The following is a 19,125-nucleotide window of genomic DNA, read 5'->3' as shown; positions in this document are numbered from 1 at the left end:
CAGGATAAGGGTTAAATCCAATTAAATGGGATGCGACGTGTGCGATTTTATTCTATTAACATTGTTTAATGTCATTTTCATATGCTTGTCCACAGTTCTTCAGTAATTCCGTGTGTATAAATGATTTTACTCAAGTCACAAGTCATTTACTTATAACAAGACAATAAGTACGATTAAATTTTTCAACGCTTCTACCTATAAAACTTTAAATGTTAAAATTGTATGCAAAACTTTAGGTTAAAAAGGGTCATAATTTGACAAAATAAAAGCCAGTGTTACAGATGGTCCTGTCTTAGCAATCACCTGTAATATGCAGCCTCTTGTTTTATGCAGCCATTAAGCTAACTTCATTATTTAAGCAGCAATCTGCCTTTACATTTTGGAATTTAGAAAATAAGAACAAACACACAACTTACATGTATCTCAAATTTTAATGAAGTTCTTCTCTCTTTAACAAAATTAGACAGTGAATGGTTTCTTAAATAAGATGTAATTCCGATAAAAGATCCTGTATTTGCAAACAGTTCAAAACATATATTTCCAACAGATTTACTTACAAATGATACAAAAAGATTTCTTGTCTTCTATTTTAACTTTCTTCTTGGCACACTTCAATTTGTTATATTCTACCTAACTACATATAAATATAAATGTACAAAAATTACAATTAATTTACATTTCTTATAATACAAAAGTAATAGATAATAAAACGATCAATAAACATCTTACAACAGACACAAAATGGCATTTATGAAATACAAGCAGTGAATAAAATGATAAAGCAGTCACTGAAAAAAATAATTTTCTAACATAAAAATATTTTTATACTATATAGCACCTTACAGAAACTGTTAAAATTTTAAAGACAAATATAAAATTCTCTTCTTCTATAGTCGTACTAATAAAAAAATTACAACTCTTCTAATATTAAAACAAACACCTTCCTTTTTGTTCCTATCATTCAATTGCCAAAACATCAATAATTTTTCTTAGATAAACAGACAAAAACAAGATCAATGATCAATTGTTTTCTTCTAGTAAATAGAATGAATATGTAGTATGACAACAGCATTCAATACATTTTTCTCAGCTAAAACATTCAATTTTACACATCAATATGCACAACTATATTTAGTTACTGGCGCATTTTATTGATTGTAAAGACTATTTTGAACTTAGATTACTTGCATCAAGTATTTAAGAACTGGGAAACTACAAACACAAAACAATTTTTTTTTTGTCCAAAACCTAAGTTATGATAAGCAACTGCTCTGGTAATTCACAGCTAAATTTAGAAAGGCGAATTCTAAATAGTGTCTAATAAGTTTTATGTATATATTAGGCACATTCGTTTAACTTGTAACCCTGCCTTTTTTTGTGACAATATTTCACTTTATGGACAAGTATTTTGGTAGTGTAGTGTTAAACATTAGATTTTCTTTCTAGTTGTCTATTACCATCGAACGTCAGTTCAAAATACACTTTACAGTCAGTTTTAAATATTATGAGGATACAAAATATTTGAAGAATATTATACATAAACAGATTTTTTTTTAAAAATAAAAATAGATAAGAGAATTATAACAATCATATGAATAAAACCTGTAAAGAAATTCCTTAAAAAGTAAGAAATATCGGTAAAGCTATTGTTCTAAGCTAAGACATTTTAGATTTTTAAAACAAAACCTGTACACGTATGGTGACAACTGATGAAAAAAATCAAGATACATCTAAAAACACAGTTATTTTTTGCATCTGAGGAAAAATATCTTTATAGCAATTACTAAATCACAGAAATATTTTCTTCATCTTTTTTCTATAAAAAACGAAGTGGTATCAATCAAACTGATATAAATTACCCATTGCCTATAGCAGTAGAAGAAAATGCATGTAATAAAAGTGTTAACAAATAAAAGGCTAATTTCAGATAAAACAGATCTAGTTCTTATATGTAACTACATAGTTCAATACAAGAGAAGTATCTCTTCTCATAAAATATGTTCTTGTATATACTTAATATATCAGCTTGTAGTCACACACCAAGTTTGATTACACATACATGTATAAAGGATACTTGATTGCACATACATGAGCTTATATATATGATTATAATAAAACCCGTATTGAAAATGCCTTGGTTTTTGCATTTACTCTCTAAAATGCAATCCTTTATAATATTGGGAAATACAGAGACGAAAAGGATTCAGAATTTAACACAAATATAACACAACTTGTGTCTTCTAACTATAAACGGACTGGCTTCATATGAAAAGCAAGTTTTTATTTCGAAAAAAAGAGGAAAGAAATCAATAGGTGTTAGACTTAAATGCAAACAACTTTATCACGGATTCCTCTCCCCTCTTGTATTAATTTGTTAGTCAACAACAGTTACTGTTGATAGCTTTAATAATATTAACCTTGCAAAAACATCAGTTATAGAATCTAAAAATAATGGTACTGTCAAAATATATATTTATCTCAGTAACCACAGTATTGCCCTTTGCCTTGCTGATCTGGATTTCTTGTAAGAATTTCATTTACATACAACGACAAAAGTGATGCACTTTTCTCAAATTCAAAGTGGAAGGATTTTGTGAAAGAACATGTGGGTATTATGTTCCTTGGCAACTTGCAATGTTTGTACTTAAAATAGAAAACACATTCTAAATAAATAGTTGAAAGGGATGTAAATCATTAAAGATTTTTTTTGTAAAAGACAGTATAAAAGTAACTGCAAAATACAAAATATCAAAAATGGTACAACTTAAAAATTTCAATTTGGCACTTGGAAAAAGTCACATCTGTTCTGTTTTACTGTTGTGTGCAGAAACTGGGTTGAATTCTAATCCATCATATGCTATGGTTTGCCAAACAAATTGTGCACAAAAATAAGACAATACTTAAAAATAATCAGCTGCATTTATTAGATTCACTGGTAATCATTATGAGGAACTTTTGAGAACATTCCACACAAAAAAAATGTGCATACATAAAGTCATTTCTGAAAAAAAAACCCTGGTGGATTCCTATTTTGATAATTTCTAGAAAATCATTTTGGAAATGAAATTAAACTTAATAACTGATGATGAAAAGGTTGTTCCATTCCTTCTGATTCAAGCAATGTATTTTATGAGACTGGGCACGATGTTTTATGGATGGCAACCGATCGTGATAATTTGAACCAGTCCACCTGTTTGTTCTGCACGATAACGTTTCGCAAACAACCTTCAAATCCTAGATTGGTTAATGCTGCTGCCTGATTGGAGGATTCTGAAAATAAAAAATGATAAAAAAACTTTGAGCAAGTCTAATGAAAATGATCAAGAGATACACTGCTGCAGAAAGAAAATGAAGCCAAAAAACAGGCTAAAAAGAAATATAAATAACAATATACACCCGCAGTTCTACATCAGAGGTGGAGGGTGTATGTATGTATGCATGTGTGTGGGGGGTGGTAGGGGAGGGGGTGTAATGTGGCAATGGGTGGGAAATTATGGGGTTTAGTACAGCAGCAGTGATGTATTACTAAGGAACAAGAAACTTTTTTTCTTCTTTTTTTTTTTGAGGGGGGGGGGGGGGGGTTAATATTTGCATATGTGGGGGATCAGTAATGTGGAATGTTTAACTCCTCAAGTCACTTCATCAACACCAATCTTTTCTCCAAGTTTAATGTCAACACCCTGAATAGTTTTAAACAGCATCTCATAACCACCTACCTTTATGCCAAGTTTGAAGCAAATACCTTAATTAGTCATCAAGTTATGCTCTGGACATAAAATACAACAAACAGATTTGACCTTGCTGTCACCTTGACCTTTGACCAATAGACCTTGTTCATGTGCTCTGCACATTGTCACATTGCTACCTACCTATATGCCAAGTTTAAAGTCAATACTCTGAATGGTTATCAAGTTATGCTTCAGACATGAAATACGAGTGTCAAATTTGACCTTTGAGCTCCACTTGTGACCTTTGACTTACAAACCTGGTTCATGTGCACATGGCCTCATTGCCAGCTACCTATATGCCAAGTTTAGAGTCAATATCTTGAATAATTACACTTTGGACATGAAATAAGATGAACAGACGCATGCGCCATCATGTAATACATCCGTTTTTGTTTTTTTTTCAAAATAGGCATATAAAAAGCGGAAAAAATGGTAATGCTTTACAATGTGTAAATATTACCAACACTGAATTATTTAAAAGCTGAAACAAGCAGGATAATTTTTTTACAATCTTGCAAATATAAAACCTCGAAAAAGACCCAATATTTCAAATTCGTTAAATTTTGACCTAGTATGCTTTAAAATATAGGTACTATCTATAATCAGCCAAAATATTTACAGCTCTTGGGTGTGGCTGATGTTTTAGATAAGGAATTAATGTTATGCAAGACTACAATAATTAAGGAACAATATTTTTAAGTGGACTTTGTACCAGATACCGAATTCTACAACAGAGGAAGACAGTAATTACAGTTCACACATAAAATAATTAATCATCCCTTTAATTCATTTCCAATAGCCTGATGAAACCCCCAATTTCAAACTAAAAAGCTGATAAGCTTTCAGAAAAAAGGACAGACTCTGGGATGCATTCCATTGCCATGCAAAAATCTATTGTAATTTGATTAAGTGAAGAAAGTGTCTGCACTGAAATTGTGACTTCTATCACTGATCATTTATCAGAGAAAGTATACCTGGTTTTCCACCAAGATACAATGGGGCTGATGTTGCAGTCACTACTATATCATCACTACCAGAGTCAGAGAAAGATACTCTGTCATCTACTTCTACTGTAACATTATTTCTCTTTAGAGAGGCTCGAATCTTGTGCCATTCATTGTCGCATAGATTGAAAGCACTGCTGTACGAGGTTGCCGTCATCACTTGACCGCCACTGTTGATTACATTCAACTTCACCTGCAGAGGAAACATTAGATAAGAGTCCAAACTCCAGCAGTAACTCGGACTGTTTGTTTCTGTGAAACAAATGAAACTGACCAATGGCAGGACTTCATTACCTTGAACTTAGGCTAGCCTACTTGTCTCAGAAATTCATATTTGAAAATCAAATTTTCTAAAAATTATTATTATTACTAGGATTATCTCTGTGTCTTGGTGTATCTATGGATTTCCAATGACTTCTAGCTAAAAACATTTTATCTTTGGTGTATTTAAAGGGAATCAATAAAAGATATATGAAGCTTTCTACACTGCCAACAACTCACTGGTTCACTTTTTTTTTCATTTTAACAGATAACAAATGAAAACTATCTCATTTTTGAAAGAGTAAAGTGGTGTCCCTTTGAGAGGTCAGTACCTGTCCCTGATGAAGCTGTAAAGTCAGTGCTTCTCCTCCATCAGGATTGCTCACTGTTGCTAGGATACCTTCAGGTTTAGATGTGCGGAATTCAAACTCAGTCATAAACTTGCCTCCTACTTCAAACTTATTGTCTGCAAAAAATCCAAAAATTTTCATTAAATGTGCATAATCAAACTGGTAAAAATTTAGTGTCTTATTCATTACAGAATAAAACTGCACATATAAATACTCAACACTTGCCAAAATCTCTTTTTATATGTTTGTTCCAGCATTTTCAATAATGAAAGGTTTCTACTCTCTCTCTTACAGTATGCGATGTAAAGATTAAAATTGCATGTTGCACTTGAAAATATATATATACTAACCAAAAACTCCATATGAATCTCCTGTGAAATGTGCTCCTTTTTCTACTTTGGTAAAACACTTGTCCACACCTCTGACCAATGTTACATCATCAAATGTTTTCAAAATACTGTTCATAAAGAAATTTCTAATGCATCCTCGTGTACTATGCTGTATCTGTAATGTATCAATCAGTGTGAAGTTTTTGCAAGGTACTTTATTTGATAAAAAAGAATTAAATGTTATTCTTGAACTACAATTTCCCTTCAAGGGAAAAAGTTAGATGGGCTAAGGCTGCAAACTACGACCTTTGTGTACTGAGCTTAATTAATAAAACATTTATTCTTTTAACTTTGATAACCAAAATGCGTACTGATTATAGAAGATGGCACTGTCAATAAATATACGGTAATTAAAAATTTGTATAGACATGAACAAAATATTTGCCTAACATGGTTAAAATTCATCAAAACATTTTACACTAAAGCTCAAAGAAAGAACTTAAGTGTTCAATTAACTATTTTCCCAACATAAAAAGTGTTAAAACTGAGTTCTGAAAATACAGAATTATTTAAAGTGCAAACAAAAAAAACTGTTATACAAACCACTTTGTCATTCATCAGAGGAACAAAAGTATTTGGTACACCGCCAACAAACAAGGGAACATCCACCTTCAAAACCTTAGAAATCTTGGCCCCTTTCTTGCTCTTGTCATCCACGGTTACCGTAATACGCTGCTTAACTTTGCTAACTACGACCGTATGCCATTTTCCATCATTCAGGCTAGCCTTTGTGTCAACAACCATTTCCTTTATTGTCCCTTTGCGATCAAATGATACAACAATATCTCCATCCTTTATCTGAGTAGCTAAGAAGGCTGTATGATCTAAGTTGGAAAGGTACAACAACAGTCCATCTTTGTAAAATGTTCGGAACTCAAAACTGATTGAAAACCTGCAAAAATAAGAAAATTTCATTTCAAATTTGCTTTGTTGCTTTCATACATCATACAACTAATATTTTAGTTTTTAGTGTATTATTCTATCATTAAAATAGACAATAACAAAGAAGCAAAATTAACATGACCAAAAGCTTTAAAATTAATTTTATGAATTGTGCTATGTGAAAAGCATCTATACATACTTCCTCTGGACTTCTTTCTTGGTCACATTTATTTGACTCAAGCTAGTTTGCTCCTCTCCAAATGAGAATGCGTCTGTCTCATAATCAAATATTCCTGTATTTGCAGCACAAGCTGTAGGTCCAGGTGTTGTAGGCACAGTTGGGGCCTCATCTGATACCATCTTCTCTGTTGTCTTTGGTTTTGGTGGGTCTGTCGTCTTCACTGGAGGTATCTCAATTTCTTCTTCTGGTAGTCTAAATTTATAATACAGATTTTCATGTTAAAATCACAACAATGTCCTAAATCATTCAGTTCATGAGCATAAAGGGTATACCATGATAAAAAGTTCAATGTACCAACATATCCAGCCCACTCTATTTATCTTTTTTGAAAACAGACCTGTTATTTTTTTTTAATTACAGATGCCTCCCCCACTTAGGCACACTGATCCCCAAAACAACAGGGTTTGTCTACTGATGACACATAATCAACCTATAAAGTGTAACTACTTTAGTCCAAAGCATTCTCAAGCTAATAATAAGAAACTGTTTCCATCTGGTCATTGCAACTTGACAAAAACATTAAGGGTCATCTTCTGACTATAAAAATTGAACAATGTACAGCGAAGGCCTCTAGTTATTGTCAGGAAACCAAAGTGGACATTAACGAAAAACACACACACACCCTCTTCTTCGATAGGGCACAACAACAGCATTAAATGTAAGGTATACTTTACCTCAAAATTGATAAAAAAAATTATTTTTTCTTATTCTATAAGTATTTGAAGTCTTCATTAGAAAATTTTTTATTTCTTACATCAGCATTACTTTTGTCAATAGATTTTTGGAATCAGAATAATGTCCCTCTCCTTCATTTCGCTGTTTTGAGTGGCATTTTTTACCTAAACATTAATTTCATTTTTTCACTTTTCTCATTTATAAGATAAAACTTATTACCTTATTTCAGCTGGGGCAGGAGAGTCACTGACGACTGGTGGAGGATTTGTGTTAAATCCTTCAACAGATTTATCCCTCTTCCTACATCTTCCTATGTCAGCCATGTGGTACTGCTTTGGGTCATTGATGTTTAAAACACTGGAATTCATTTTGACTCATACAATATACAACATAAGTAAAGGTATTAGTTTATTATATATCATCAAACAAGAGCTCGTCGAACACGAAATGCCCCCCTTGATGCATTCAGTAATTGCACAAGGAACAGAAATTATTTGCTCACTGTAAACAAAAGTTCTACTGTTCTGGTTCAATGTGACATGGACCTTTGACCTACTGACCTCAAAATCAAGAGGGGTCATCTGCTGGTCATGATCAACCTAGCTATTAAGTTTAGTGATCTTAGGCCCAAGCGTTCTCAAGGTATCGTACGGAAAAGGTTTAACTGTTCCGGGTCAATGTGACCTTGACCTGTAGCCTACAGACCTCAAAATCTATAGGGGTCATCTACAGGTCATGACCAACCTCCCTATCAAATTTCATGATCCGAGACCCATGCGTTCTCAAGTTATTCTCTGGAAATGGTTTCAATGTTCCGAGTCACTGTAACCTTGACCGTTGACCTACTGACCTTAAAATCAATAGGGGTCATCTGCTGGTCATGATGAACCTCTCTATCATCTTTAATGACCCTTGACCCAAGCGTTCTCAAGTTATCGTCCTGTTTAACTGTTCCTGGCCAATCTGACCTTGAACTTTGACCAAATGACCTCAAAATCAATAGGGGTCATCTGCTGGTCATGATCAATCTCCCTATCAATTTTCCTGATCCTAGGCCCAAGTGTTCTTGAGTTATCGCCCAGAAACCGTTTTACTGTTCCTGGTCACTGTGACCTTGACCTTTGACCTACCTACAATAGGGGTCATCTGCTTGTCATGACCAACCTCCCTATCAACTTTCACGATCCTAGGCCCAAGCAATCTTGAGTTATCATCTGGAAACCATTTAAATGTTCCGGGTCCCTGTGACCTTGAACTTTGACATACTGACCTCAAAATCAATAGGGGTCATCTGCTAGTCATGATGAACCTCTCTATCATCCTTAATGACCCTTGACCCAAGCGTCTCTATTAACTTTCATGACCCTAGGCCCAAGCGTTCTTGAGTTATCCTCTGGAAACCATTTAGCTGTTCAGGGTCACTGTGACCTTGACCTTTGACATACAGATCTCAAAATCAATAGGGGTCATCTGCAGGTGATGACCAACCTTCCTATCAACTTTTATGATCCTGCGTTCTTGAGTTATCATCTGGAAACAGATTGGTCTACATAGAGACCGACCGACCGACATCTGCAAAACAATATACCCCTCCTTCTTCGAAGGGGGGCATAATAAGTATTTCCCCTGAAAGAGATGATACTGTATTGTATGCAGGGATTATGTTGTTTCTAAATCCAATTTTCATTCGCAAATATTTCAAAGCCTTATTTGATCATTTCGCAGGTCTGAACTTAAGCTTTGATATATTTTAAGTCAACAGTTACATACTCTTCAAATAAGGGCAAATAATAGGTACAAGAAATAATGAGAAAACCTAGTTTTTAAGGTTCCTAACAACAGGAAACTAAAAAGATGAGAAATATGCTAAGACATTTTTTTTTTTATCTGTTAGGACCTTATCACTAAACAACTATGAGCAAATAACATCTTTTGACTTACTTTCCATTTATGACAACATCACTGAGACAGCCATCCAGTGTCTTTGATACAACAGCCTTATTTCCTACACTGGTATCGAAATTGACAGGCAGACCGCCAAGGTATAAACCCCCATCCTCTCTTACTGTGATCTTATCGAAGCGGTTCTCCAGCCGACCTTTTCCAATGGACTTGTCATCCACATAAAGCTCAATCCTAAAATTGTAAAATCATCATCTTTAAAATGTAAACTTAGTAATGTATTTGTCAATTTTTATCATGAAATCCTACATGGTAGCAAGTAACTGGAAAATAATTTAGAGTATATAACAATGTAACTCAATTAAACTGCCCCATAACAAAACAAGTATTATATTGCTGTAGTAAAAGTAGCAGATCTGTGCAATAAAGTTCAGAGTTGACCTTGCATTTCTGAGTAAGAAGTTAATCATATTCATCTATGGTAAACAGCCTGGATTGAAAATATGTGTTACATTTCATAAATGACACTTCATCATGTTACAACTTAAAAGAATATATTCAATATTGCTTACCTTCTGTCAAAAGAATATATTCAATACCACTTATCTTCTGTCAAAAGAATATATTCAATACCACTTACCTTCTGTCAGTCTTTTTGACAGCAATGTTATGCAGTTTTCCATCATTGTATGTCTTATCAGACTTTACGATAACTGTACTGCCACCTCCACTGAACCTGCCTTCCACACGACCGCCAGTCAGGGATAGGTAGTAAAATTGCTAAAACAGAAGATTAAATAAACTCAAGATGCATTTCATTCTAAATGTCCGACTGTTTATACATGAATCAACAAAAAACACACAAGTTTACTTATATACTGACAAGTGGCTACATCTTTTATAAATGAGTATTTACATGTAGTTTTGTAATGAACTTTTACTGATAGTTGTCATGCTTACATGACACCAAATTCAGATCTAGTTTTGCAAGAAATTGAGTATACAATATTTTTGCTCTTGAGAAACCAGCTGCGACTCTTTATTTTCTCATCTAAATCAGGTTTTGGTTGTATTACACTGTAAAAGAATATACATATTTGTATGATGGTCTAGATGTATCATTTTCTTGTTGTAAGCATAAAGGAATAATTGTACTTACATCAGCATTAATGTTCTTGGCCAGAAGAAGTAGGGCATCAGGTTCCTCTGTACTAAAGGATACAGACAGATCCCCATCTTTCGAGTCCAGGCTGACCCCAGGGTACTCTGCAAACCCAGACCCATAGAAACCTATGGACCTTAAGCCCTGAAACAAGCATGTAAACACAAGTAGTTATTTTCAATTATAAAATTATACTGTTACAACTACATGTAGAATATTTAATGAAAATTCACTCTCTTACTTTAAATTTTAAAAAGGATCAAAACCACTGTAAAGAGGAGCAGTTCCAGATTTAAGTCAGAAGTTTTATTTTTCTAAAGTTGGTAAAAAACATTTTACTAGTACTATCAGAATATAACATACACTATTCTTGCATCCTTCTGTCACTCCAACAGTTGACTTGCCATCCCAGAGATTGACTGAATCCACCGAAATCTGTAATCCTTTCATACACCCAAGGAAGCGATCAGTTATAATGGGTTTCCTAAATATATAGATTTGAAACTTAACAACTAGAAATTAGGGTAATGAAACAGCTGTCTGTACTAATTTTAAAATGATGAAATTTAAGACATAAAATGGTATAATTTACTCTGTATCAAGCCCCTGGACATTTTTTAAAAACTTTAGGACAAACTTAGAAACTTTAAGAAATAATAAATAACAAGAGGGTCATGATCACCCTGGATCGCTCACCTGAGTAATATGAGCTACACGTTTTAAATGTCAAACTGATGATAAAATATTAAGGAAGTCAGTAGGTCACATTCATGGTCTATGAAATTCAGTTTTACGATTTGTGTGCAAAACTGTGTATGTATGTCATCAAAATTTCAAGGCTGTATCTTAGAAAACAAGAAAGTAGGTCAGTAGGTCAAGGTCACACTCAAGTGATCCCTAATTGCTTGGGGTCATCAGGTAATTATAATTAATCAGTCTTGGAAATAGGATCAGATGATTTTTTAAATATTTTTCCTATATAACTCACATAATTAAGTGACCCCAGGGCGAGGCCTCTTTTAACCCCAGGGGCATAATTTGAACAATTTTGGTAGAGGACTACTAGACAATGCATCATACCAAATATCAAAAGCCTAGGTCGTATGATTTCAGACAAGAAGATTTTTAAAGCTTTTTCCTATATAAGTCTATATAAAACTTGGGACCCCCAGGGCAGGGCCTCTTTTCACCCAAGGGGTACAATTTGAACAATTTTGGTTGAGGACCATAAGACAATGCTATAAACCAAATATCAAAGGTCTAAGTGTTGTGGTTTCAAACAAGAAGATTTTTAAACTTTTTTCCTATATGTCTATGTAAAACTTGGGACCCCCGGGGCAGGGCCACATTTGACCCTAGGGGGATAATTTGAATAATCTTGGTAGAGGACCACTAGATGATGCTACATACCAAATATCAAAGCCCTAGGCCATGTGGTTTTGTACAAGAAGATTTTCAAAGTTTTCCCTATATAATAGGGATTATCTAGAATCTTGTATTCGATAATCCTTCTTAAATACATCATTTAGTGGGTGGGTTGGTGCGTTTTTGGTAATGGTACGGGACGGAATTTAGCAATGCCGTAGATACTCTTCAAAGGAGGCGCAATATTATCACAATCCGGGAACTTGCTTGAACAACTAAAAAAGCGCTAAACAATTGAACGCACCCACCCACCCTCTCCTTATGGAACAATTTTCTGCTGGTTTTTTGTTATTTTTCAGGGATTTTTTTTTCCCCAAGAGTCGCGATTTCTTGGAGCTAGCCCACAATGGTCCCCTAGCCACAACCAGAGTCTGTCTAGTCAGTCGCTTCTCAAGACATAGCTGAGTCTTCAAGATAAACGGAAGGAACTCGTATATATACATTCTTCTTGGTGATACACTTTTCTGTGTGATAAGTTGGTTGATCGTATACAAGTAGGCTGTTTACGGCTAGCATACGTAGGAGGTGGACAGAATTTGTTACTACTTTATGCCAAATGCACTCTCGTTACATGCACTTTCAGTCAGTCAGTATGTTTAAAACAAAAAGGAAGGAATGACTTATATCCACTACCGTTGACATGGGAACACGTATTCTAACTTCTGTGCTGATAGCGTAGCTCAAACTAAAGGCAAACTTAAAACAAATAAACATAACTTTTCCAGTAAAGTCTTCGACTCAGCCAGGATATTCCGAAAAAACTGCAAGAAAGACCTTCCATACATGATCATTTTCTTAGTTCATGTTTTGTTGTTTTTACAGGCGCAGTGTTCGGCTCAGCCAGGATATTACAGTCAAAACTGGAAGAAAGAACTTTTAATTTGATCAATTTTTCGTAGTTTGTTCTCAAAGGCGCAGAGTTGGGGCCCCTTTTTGGGGGAGCGGCCCGGGGAGACGAAGAAGGGGGTTACGGGTACATCAGCCTGGCTCTTTCTCCTGGCCTGACTTGCTTGAAGGCATGCAGGTTCATTGTGTGTATTAGTTTTGTGTGTTATGGTGGGGTGCACTCCAGGGTAACGTTGGCACCCCCCTCCACCTCTATGTATGGAGGGGAGGCCCAGGGCAGGGTTACGTCCGGGACCGCAGTAGCTCAGGAGTCAGATGTAATCCGGGCTGCCCGCTAACAACCGTCCACATCAGGGTGTGCAACTGTGTGGACTGACACCAAGGTTTCCAACCTGGGTCACTGACTTGCCAGTGTACCATTAAGGGAAGGCAGTTTGTTGTCTCCCCGGGACTGTATAAAATTTAGGGATTTAGCCCCCGTCTGCAGCCAATATTCCGCCACAAGGTCTTATTTAGCCTGAATAAAAGTATTGATGTCAAACAATTAAAATCTTGTTTATTTGTTGGTTCTGGTTGCACACGTATGTGCCTGTGGGACACACTGTGGAAATCAGTCATATGATTGTCAAGAGTCAGATTATAGACATTGTTCACAAGAACTATATATGTATATTCTCCCTTAGTCTAGTAGAGAAATCCATGTAAAGTGATCCCTCTTTGTCCGTCCCATAGTTTTTGATACTAGAAGTATGGAATTTAAGTCTGTATAAACCATGTGACCCACGGGGCAGGGCCATATTTGATCCTAGGGGGATAATTTGAACAGTTTTGGTAGAGGACCACTAGATGACGCTACACACCAGATATCAAAGCCCTAGGCCCTGTGATTTTTGACAAGAAGATTTTTAAAGTTTTTCCTTTTGGTTGACATGGCAATCAGAGTTCTGCATAGAAATTCAATTCTTTGAACAATTCTGAAAGGGGGCCACCCAAGGATCATTCCTGTGAAGTTTGGTGTAATTCTGCCCAGTGGTTTTCAAGAAGACTTTTTTAGAAATTGTTGACGGACGAAGCATGACGGACATCAAGCGGTCACAATAGCTCACCTTGTCACTTCGTGACAGGTGAGCTAAAGACACATAATGACAATCTGCAATTTCTGTGCAATTACGTATTCCTCTTTCATATTTCAAACTTGTGTAAAAACTTGTATATCAAAAACTTGTCTGATGGCTTAATGGATAACTATCTCAACTTACTTTTAGTTCAGTTTAAGGAGTTTTAAAGGTTTCCTTTTGGGGTCTCAGCTAACTAAATACCACTCAGGGAGATATTAAGTCTACCTACCCTGAGGCTTCGGAGTATTTGTTCATGTTTACAGAAGGTGGCATCCCTCCGTAGAACAGGTCACTTTTCTCCACATCATCTAGTAGGTAATCTCCTGCTGGGGCCTCAATCAGTTTGTTCTCACCACCGACCTCAAGCAGGGCTGTAAAACAAATACTACTATACTCATGCAATAGTTCGCAGTCACTTACCTTCTACAAGCAGAACACAAAACAAAACATCATTCAGGAAACAAAACACATGGTGTAACACTGCAACTCTTAAGACATGACTGGGGTTTTGGTTTGTTGTGGTTTCGGCAATATTTCAATTTCATAATGGCAGGCAGTTAACCTTTCAGTGTTCCAGGATTCTGTACCAGTACTAACCAGTTCTCCATAGGTAACTGCCAACTTATCCACACAAATCATAGAAGGGCAGTAGGGGAAACAGATGCAATGTCTTTTATAAAATTGTTGGGGAGAGATCTCTGTGTCTTTTTAAATTTTACAAGTCACCTTATACTACATGGATGCTTACCAAACCTATCTTTGCTGGCCGTTAATCTTGCCATTTACCTCTTATAACACACAAATAAATCCTTTCACTGGATTATGGATAACAGATACTAAACTAGATGCCCACAGTCAACATGTGGAGCCCGCCAGCTGTCAAAAGGATTTATATTTATAATACTTTTTGATAGCGACAGAACTGATTGCGGTAAACATTTCAATTATTTAAGAACATCTCTATCCATGGCTAAGTTACATCCCAGACAAGAGAAACTGCACCAACTTCTGACCTCTAGGTGTGACCTTGACCTTTCAACTACATATGCCTGACAAACTGTTTTAATGAGGCAAACAATTGTGCCAACTTATTTAAGAAACTCTCAATCCATGGCCGAGTTACAGCCCGGACAAGAAAAACTCTACCAAGTTTTGACCTTTGACCTCTAATTATGAACCTGACCTTTAAGCTACCAAGCCGTTTGTTGCACATGACACATCATCTTATCGCGGCAAACATTTGTGCTGAAGTATATAAGAATCTCTTAATAAATGGCTGAGTTACCTCCCGGACAAGCAAAACAGCACCGAGTTTTGATCTTTGACCTCAAAGTATGACCTTGACCTTTAAGTTACCAATCCGGTTCTTGCACGCGAAACACCGTGTCATTGAGGCAAACATAATTATGTGCCAAATTATCTAAGAATCCCTTGATCCACGGATAAGTTACAGCCCGGACAACCTCAGACAGACGCATGCATGCACGCACATACACCGAACTGCCATTGTGACAACTATGTCAAGCTCACTGCCAGCGGGTTCGACAAATATTGGGAGGATCATAAAAAATCTGTCACTTGTTGTAGATGCAGATGGGAATATCATCATTAACAGTAAGGGAGTCACCTGGCATGGGGGTGGGTTGCCGGCAATTTAAAGAACTTGACAGTTGAAGCCCAAAGGACAGGAACAACAAAAAAGAAGAAATTCAAAAAATAATAATTTCTAAGTCCACAAAAAAAATCTTACCAGGTAGAGTTATGTCAAAATACATCTAAAAATTGGATGTACCATCCATGTTGTACCACAGAAAAGTGGTCTCAGTTTTTCCCTACAGCCAATGATAAAAAAGTTTCAAAATCAGCTGTATATAGTAACAAAAAAGGGAAGTAATTCAAAAAAAATATATTGTAAGAGAACAAAAAGGGATCTGCCAAATAAAAAAAAAAAAGAGCACTGCAATGCAGAGCAATATACACAAAGCAAAGTCATATATGGCCCCTAAGTGTGACCTTGACTTTGAAGCGGGTAATCCAAAACATGCGCTCTGCATGTCGCCTCAGTGTGGCGAACATTTGTGCAAAGTATTTTTTGAAATCCTTTAAGCAGTTCAAGAGTTACAGAGCAGACACGAAACACACTCATATGACCTTTCACTCCTAAGTGTGACCTTGACCTTGAAGCTAGTCGTCCGAAACAAGCGCTCTGCACTTCGTCTCAGTGTGGTGAACAGTTGTGCCAAGTTTCTTTGAAATCCTTCAAACAGTTCAAGAGTTACAGAGCAGACACGAAACACACTCATATGACCTTTGACCCCGAAGTGTGACCTTGACCTTGAAATGAGACATCCAAAACATGTGCTCTGCATGTCGTCTTGGTGTAGTGAACATTTGTGTCAAGTTTCTTTGAAATCCTTCAAGGGGTTCAAGAGTTACAGAGCGGACACGAAATTGCTAACGGACGGACAGACAGACGGACAATAACATAATACGTCCCTTCAAGATTGTACAGTCCTGTTTCATTTTTCCCCCCCTTAATCATATTTATACTGGAGCTGCAGTATATATACATATTTGACAGTACCAATATATTCATGTATTTAACAGTTTTAAAAAAGGATTATATATTGACAGAAAAGTGTGTAAATAAAGTAATGTAAAGTTTCATGAAAAAGTACATGGAAAAGATATTGATTTCATAATACATGATACAAATTGTCAAATGATATAATAAATATCAGGTAAAAAAAAAAGAAGAGTTCTTCATATCTGTAATTTACATCAGTACGTAATACTGTATATAAGAAATAAAAGCTGAATTTTCAAAAACAGTGAAGTCAGTTTTAATCTAGTATACCAATTACATCACATATGAACTATTTATATATCTATAATATGGATACATGTACTATCTAATACAGTTATAACTAAGGTAACTGATATAGGGTAAATAAACTAGCACATAAATACTTCGAGACAAAAAGACATAGAAGAAAACTAGAGTACAGACCCAATGAAAGGCTATATTTTCCCCAATTTTGTCTTATGACGCATATTTCAAACCAGTTTCTCTGACCTCTGTGATACTCTAAAGGATATCCTATCCCTTTATCTAGATGGTTCTTTATCTTGACTGGAGATATTAACTGTCTTACAGGTATTGTATTTCATTTAATATATCTTTCAGGTTATACCATGTGTATGTACAAAAACATTCCTACTGAACAAATAAAGCAAGGTTGAATTTTTCTCACAGTATCAATACTGCTAGACTTTCTCACATCATGACTCCAATCTTAACATAGTTTGTGATTTACTAACTTTTTCACATCAGTTACACTATAAATGATGCCCCCCCCCCCCACCACCTATTTAGTGACTTTTTCACATCAGTTACACAATGATTCCCTCTTTACTACACTGTTGTAATTTAGACCATTCAGGTTCCTAAATGAAGTACATACTATAGTAGAAGAGATATACATGTATTGGGGATACTTTTAACTACAACTAGCATCCAGTCAAAACTATATCTCAAGCATTAAAGTGATAGCTCTAACACTGCATTCCAGACAAAAACACAAAACAAAAACAGGTACATGTAGTTAGTAGCAACAACACAAAAGTATGTTAAAGCGTTAACACATAACTCTACCGAGGAGTCCACTCCTTGCGGCGGCAACGGACACCCAATTTTTGGTATTGTATCTTGATTCTGTCTCCAAAGTTCCGTACGTTCCCTCACCAAGGTAAAAATTGAATACAACTTTTCCATTACGTAGTTCCAAAGACATATATTCCCCCTGCAATGGCAAAATTAAGTGAAGGCATGATTTATTACAATAAAATTTATCACAAACTGCACCTTTAAACAGACTATGAAATTTGCCAGAATGACATGTCAGGTAAATTTCCAGGTCTGATCTCGAGTCTTTTTGTAGGTCTTGGACACAAGATCTGACATTCACACAAATTACAGTACAGGTGAAGAACTGTCAGATAATAACTGCAAGTTTCTCTGACAGACTGGCAGTTTGTCCTGTATCCCCAAAAGCCTTTCAAAATAATGTTTTATATAATTTAAATAAGAAATTTCGTAACACTCATTTTCTTCTTCAACCCAATGACCCTAAATTTCAATTAAAATGTGTCTGTTTACATTACTTCATTTTATAGTAGTGCAGAATTATAGAGTTCTCAAACTATTTTACTAGTATTTTCCATGTTTGTACTTTTGACAATTTAATCTTCAGGAAAATTAGGGGTATTAGCAATTTGGAAAATAAATTGAATGTGATCTGTGACACTGAATGATACAAAATACTGATGCTGTTCTAATCTGTACTACAGTAAGTAAAACAAGTGTTTTCTGATAATCAATTGAGAAAGGTAAGAAGTCACCTAAATTGGGGTCAAAATATGCATTTGGAAATGAAATCAGCTGGTCACAGGAGGCTGCATGATGACTGTTTCATGCAAGTATTTTAGAGACCTAATTAATTCCTTCATGAGTAATCAAGTTGGTTATTTACATGTATGACAATCAGTCACTTATTAAAAGTGACCATTGGAACAAGCTGGATGGTAACTCAAAAGGTGGATGTTTTCTTTTCCGTTAGACATACATGTTAGTGACTTAACTTCTCCATAGCAACAACCTCTGTACATCCAATACATTTTTCACTTACCTGTGCTATATGCTCTACACAGGCAGCTCTATATTTTCATTGAATTACATTGACGAAAAAGACTACAGCAATTATCTCAGCCATATCAAGCTTAGTCCAAAATTTCCATATAAATATTCTTTGGTTCATCTCTTTTCTTTGTATTTATTCAGTTGATAAGAAAGTAACTTACTGTTTCCTCATTTCCAACAAAGAATAATGAAGCATTGTCCCAGTAGGTCTTAAAGTCAAGAATAATATTAGCAAGGAGCGGAGACTGGATTCTGTTCTTGTCTGTCACTGCGTACCCAGTACCATCAAATGAGTAAACATTTGCCCCTGGGGCCTGTGATGGTCTGTATAAAGAAAACAATTGGTTTCAAATCATTCAATTTCATCTGCAGTAGATTTTATGGTTTTGACCAAATAATGGGCAATATGAATTCATGGAAAGTTCAGTTTAAATTATTTTTGG

At 35.4% G+C, this 19,125-nt stretch overlaps 1 protein-coding gene across 5 annotated transcripts in view; it reads right to left on the bottom strand.

Moving 5' to 3' along the window:
• Window positions 1-412: 412 nt before the first annotated feature.
• Window positions 413-19,125, bottom strand: part of LOC123525101 (laminin subunit alpha-2-like) — a 121,890-nt gene continuing 103,177 nt past the window's right edge. For all 5 annotated transcript variants that reach the window (XM_045303846.2, XM_053538172.1, XM_053538173.1 and 2 more), the window contains 14 exons: window positions 18,844-19,006; window positions 17,639-17,786; window positions 14,213-14,354; window positions 10,958-11,078; window positions 10,592-10,738; window positions 10,073-10,212; window positions 9,472-9,666; window positions 7,750-7,887; window positions 6,814-7,047; window positions 6,276-6,624; window positions 5,694-5,847; window positions 5,326-5,459; window positions 4,703-4,925; window positions 413-3,270 (listed from right to left, as the gene is read on the bottom strand). In XM_045303846.2, the coding sequence (XP_045159781.2) occupies window positions 3,128-3,270; window positions 4,703-4,925; window positions 5,326-5,459; window positions 5,694-5,847; window positions 6,276-6,624; window positions 6,814-7,047; window positions 7,750-7,887; window positions 9,472-9,666; window positions 10,073-10,212; window positions 10,592-10,738; window positions 10,958-11,078; window positions 14,213-14,354; window positions 17,639-17,786; window positions 18,844-19,006 (2,431 nt within the window). In that variant the 3' untranslated portion in view covers window positions 413-3,127. The remainder of the gene's footprint in view (window positions 3,271-4,702; window positions 4,926-5,325; window positions 5,460-5,693; window positions 5,848-6,275; window positions 6,625-6,813; window positions 7,048-7,749; window positions 7,888-9,471; window positions 9,667-10,072; window positions 10,213-10,591; window positions 10,739-10,957; window positions 11,079-14,212; window positions 14,355-17,638; window positions 17,787-18,843; window positions 19,007-19,125) is intronic.

This window comes from Mercenaria mercenaria, chromosome 3 (genome assembly GCF_021730395.1).
Source record: "Mercenaria mercenaria strain notata chromosome 3, MADL_Memer_1, whole genome shotgun sequence".
Taxonomy (NCBI): Eukaryota; Metazoa; Mollusca; class Bivalvia; order Venerida; family Veneridae; genus Mercenaria; species Mercenaria mercenaria.
Note: the sequence above shows the minus strand (reverse complement) of the source record. Positions and strands in the feature narration are given on the sequence as shown.